This window comes from Echinops telfairi, unplaced genomic scaffold (genome assembly GCF_000313985.2).
Source record: "Echinops telfairi isolate 266 unplaced genomic scaffold, ASM31398v2 ScPeMD7_9;HRSCAF=40, whole genome shotgun sequence".
Lineage (NCBI taxonomy): Eukaryota > Metazoa > Chordata > Mammalia > Afrosoricida > Tenrecidae > Echinops > Echinops telfairi.
In genome coordinates, this window is record NW_022103906.1 from 80,380,211 (window position 1) to 80,385,021 (window position 4,811).

Consider the following 4,811-nt stretch of genomic DNA (forward strand, 5'->3'; position numbering starts at 1 on the left):
ACCCAACCCTCCAGCCTGATCGCTCATTCCCCCTGTGCTCTACACCTCAACCCTGGATCGTTGACGTTTCCAAAGTCAACCCTCCACCCGCTCCCCCTTCCCTTCCCCAGGGTCTTCTAACTTGAATCGTTGCCACAGGAAGAGACTGTGCTCATCCATGCGGGCATGGGAGGTGTGGGCACGGCTGCCATTCAGTTGACCAGCTGTTCAGAGCCATTCCCCTGGTGACCACGAGTTCCAAGGAAAAGATCCAGATGGCTCAGAAGCTGGGAGCTGTTGCTGGCTTTGACTACAAGCGGGAGGACTTCTCTGGGGAGGCCATGAAGACCACCCAGGGTATGTATGTGTTTGTGTAGCTCTAGGTGTCTGCCAGAGGCCCAGATAATCTGGATCTCTCAACTGAACTCGTTCTCACTCTCCGTCCTCCTCTTTCCAAGGCTTTGTTGTCCTCCTTCCTCTTCTGTATTAGTCCTCTATTGATGCGTGACAGGTTACTCCAAAACTTACTGGCTTCAATCATCAACAATGTATTATTAGCTCACCGCTTCTTAGCTCAACGGGACCTTCCAGTTCTGGGTCTGCAGTCATCCGCAGACTTGACAGAGCAGGGATCCACTTCCAACCTCACGCCTGTGGTCCTTGGTAGGCCTCAGACTGTTGGTCAGACACCTCAGTTCCTGGTCATGTCAACCTCTTGAAAGGGCAGCTCACAACATGGGCCCTGACTTCCCTCAGATCGAGCAAGAAAGAGTGAGAGAAGGCACCCCAAACAGAGGGCCTGGTCACCCAGTCTGAGAAGTGGCATCTCGTGACGTCTGCCATATGCTGTCTGTTTGTCAGGAGTGAGATAACAACCCAGCCCACATTCAGAGGTATAAATACCAAAAGGTGGGCATCACTGGTGTGTGTGTGTGTGTGTGTGTGTGTGTGTGTCTGTACCTCATGGTCCTTCTCCCTGTCATTCCTAACTCTCTCTTCTTTTCCCTTCCAAAGCCTCTCTCTCCACTGCATCTTTCCAAAGCCTGGGGGTGGAATAACCACCCAGGGAACCGATCATCTTAACATATGATGATCAGTTCAACCGATCAACATAATCAACACACAGCAGAAAAGTGGGTGAAGGGATACAGCGGTCGGTATACAACATGAGAGAAAAAAGGAATAATTTATAAATTATCAAGAGGACATGGGGCAGGGAGGGTGGGAGAGGGAGGGAAAAAATGAGGAGCTGATAGCAAGGGTTCAAGTATAAAGAAAATGTTTTGAAAAGATGACAACATATGTATAGATGTGTTTGACACAATGGATATATGTATGGATTGTGATCAGAGCTGTCAGAACCCCCAATTTAAAAAAAATTTTTTTTTAAAGAAAGAAATGGCAAGGGAAGGAGAGAGAAAATAACGCTAATCATAAAGGTCAATGTCCTGACTGCGATCAAATATTTTCTCCGAGTGTAAGTTCCCTGACTGCCCCAGCTAAAGAGGGAGAAAGAGAAGGAAAACAAAAATAAATAAACAAACCCCCCTCATCGCATAGCTTCAATCCTCAACAAAAGGAGGAAGCCTACAGAGTGCTCAGAGCGGAACAGTGGCCATTCCCTCCAGAACAAGCACTCCAGGCTTGGTCCTTTATGTTCACAGTGACCAGTGAGGTTTTCTGAAAGCTGACTACTTTGGCACATCATCTCTGGCTCTCGATGTCTGCTAAGTGCACTTAGTCTTTCAGGCCATGGCTCTCTTTCCCACATGATCTCCTGGTCCACAGGAAAGAGGGCCAAACGGGATCCAGAAAGGAGGAGCTTGCATATTGGCTTTCCTAACTATTACCAAGGACTTCTTCTTCAAGGTACGGATGTCACTGTAATCCTGGACTGCATTGGCGGCGGCTCTTCCTGGGAGAAGACCCTCCACTGTCTGGCTGCAGATGGCCGGTGGACACTGCATGGCCTCATAGGGCAGGGGCAGAAGTCAATGGGCCTCTGCTTTCCAAGCTATTGTGGAAGCCAGGAAGTCTTCGGGCCACTCTGCTCAGGTCCAGGGACAAGGAGGTTGGTGACAGATAAAGGCCGAGGAACACAGGTCTGGGGCCCTGTCCTTGTATGCTGACCCGTGTTGATTTCTACCATTCCTACTTACTGCCTTTTCCTGCCATTTCCTACTCCCTTATCACTCGATGGGGCTCTGGACTTGTCCTGGCCCCAACTCCGTCAGACAACTCAGCCCCTTCATCGATTTTCTCATTTGACTCTGATTTACTCCCCAACCCCCTCTGCCACATCTTAGATTAATTACTATTGGGAGTCCCATGCTTTTAGAATCCAAGGATTCTAGAGCCCAAGGGAATTTGGTTGGATTGATGCTCTTTCCTCCTCCATGATCCTGTCTGACCTGCTTGGGCCATGGCTGATACCAGAGCCAACCAATCATGCTCTGATGTCCCCGCTGTCTTGTGAAAGGCCTTTCAAAGCTGCTAGAGGCCAGTGGATCTGCCCCATTCTCTATCCATATATACTTTCAACAACAATGAAATAAAATTATATATATGCATATATATAATTTTATTTCATTGTTGTTGAAAGTATACACAGTAACCATTTCTACATATACAATTCAGCAAGATCACCTTCCTGGAGCTGTTTAGTCATTCCCACCCTCTTTGTCTGAGTTGTTTCTCTCTCAACATAAACTCATTGTCTCTGAAGCTCCCTATCTAATATCTCTTGTTGACATGGTCAGTTTGATTCCACAATGTTAGATCTTTAAAAAAATGCCATACTCAAGGCAGTAAAACTAAATTGTTGTTTGGTTTTCAAAAGCCTTCAGAGAATATTTGGTTTGTGCTTAAAAATTATCTTGGGGCCATGGTTTCAGGGGCTCCTCCAGCCTCTGGGGCTCCCCACCAAAAGTCTGGATTCCATGAGATTTTGAAATTCTATTCTGCATTTCCCTCCCATTTTGGTCAGAATTCTTCTATAGAACTTTGGATGAAAAGGTTCAGTAATGGAAGCCAGGCACCATCCAGTTCTGATCTCATGGCAACAAGGGCAACAATTCTTGGAGGCAGTCACACATTCCACCCCCCTAGTTCCTGACTCTCCATCCTCTGCAGCTGCAGGTGAATAGAGACTCATCGCTGGGCCTTGGATGGCTGCTTACAAGCTTTTAAGAACGACCCCAAGCACTATGCAACAAACTAGGAGGTCGACCAGAAGCACTAACAATTCTATTAGGCCAATTATGTAACTGGGATGTTCCATGAATTTATGATCTTAACCCTCCAAACCAACAAAACAAATCTCATGAGGTGATTGATTGAAACTCAGTGCTCCTTAGGCAATAATGCCCCCTCCCCCCAGCCACTGGATCCTTATCAGGGCCTCATTTTTCTCCTAAAGAGGAGGGACCAATGGTTTTGAACTGCTGACCATGAAGTTAGCAGCTCAGCTCACAGCTCACCAGGCTCCTTCAGCCAGGTAGCTCCTAATATTCCTTGGCATCCTCAGATGATCTCTTCCGTGTGTGTGTGTGTGTGTGTGTGTGTGTGTGTGTGTGTGTGTTTCTTTTTTATAAGATGCAATTTTTCAGATTATGTTAAGGACCCTCCCTACTCCAGTATGGACTCCCTAGGTGGTACAAATGCTTAATGTGCTCAGTTGCTAATGAAAGGTTGGAGATTCTAATTCACCCAGAAACTGCTCAGAATAAAGGTCTGTGAGGACCTACTTCTGAAGATTCAGCGTTGGGAACTCTATGGAGGGCAGCTCTACCCCCACATAAGGAATCACCACGAGTCAGCTTTGACTCAACATTAATAAGAAATGTCCAATCTGGCCTCATAAACACCACAAAACCCCTACTTCCACAGAGCTACATTCATAGGGATGGATATTAAGAGTTCAACACACCTTTTGGGGGAAAAAAATTCAATCCAGCTCTCAAAAATGCAAACTTAATCATGTCATGGCCCTGCTTAGCCTTTCATTGCTCCATTAGAATTATAATAGAAACCTTACAGGATGTTTGAAAATTGATGTGTGCTGATGATTATACAACTCTTCTTAATATGATTAAACTATTGTATGATTTGTGAACTGTATGCCAATAAAGCTATTTTTAAAATATTCAAATATAGTGAGAAATTAAAAGCAAACAAACAAAGATTACATGATCACCATGTCTTTTGCATTGACTCACCCAAGCGTAGCTCTGAGGCCTTACCTCCCACCACGCTCCGCTCCAGCTACAGTGCCTTCAAATGTGCTACTCCATCTCAAATCTCTCTCTACTATGATCCAAGTATGCATCAAAAAACAAACAAACAAATACACTGCCACTGAGTGGAATCGGACTCATAGTGGCCCTAGGACAGAGCAGAACGGCCCTGTGGGTTTCGAAGGCTGTGAATCTTGGCAGGCGTAGAAAACCACGTCCTTCTCCCAGGAGCCACTGGAGTTGAACTGCTGACTGCAGTTAGCAGCCCACCTTGTAAAGCCCATCAGCACTCCTGGTTGACTCATAAAGCCAAAACGAAACTCACTGCCGTCAAGTTGATTCCAACTCATAATGACCCTATATGACAGATGAGAACTGATCCTTTGGGTTTCCAAAGCTTTCCATCGTTCAAGAAGTAGACAGCCTCCTCTTTGTGAAGCAGCTGGTGGGGTCAAACAGCTGACCTTGTGGTTAGCAGTTAAATAGGTGACCCATTGCACCACCAGAGTGCCCCGTCCGACTCACAGCAACCCAACATAGGGTTTCCAAGGCTGTAAATTGATGGGACCACTCCTGCCGGCTGACGTTGAGGACAAA

General features: G+C 46.2%; 1 protein-coding gene across 1 annotated transcript in view; it reads left to right on the forward strand.

The window, feature by feature from the left end:
* Positions 1 to 254: 254 nt before the first annotated feature.
* The window catches only part of TP53I3 (tumor protein p53 inducible protein 3), a 22,422-nt gene continuing 17,865 nt past the window's right edge, over positions 255 to 4,811 (forward strand). The window contains exon 1 of the mRNA XM_045286589.1: positions 255 to 336. Within this exon, the coding sequence (XP_045142524.1) occupies positions 255 to 336 (82 nt within the window). The remainder of the gene's footprint in view (positions 337 to 4,811) is intronic.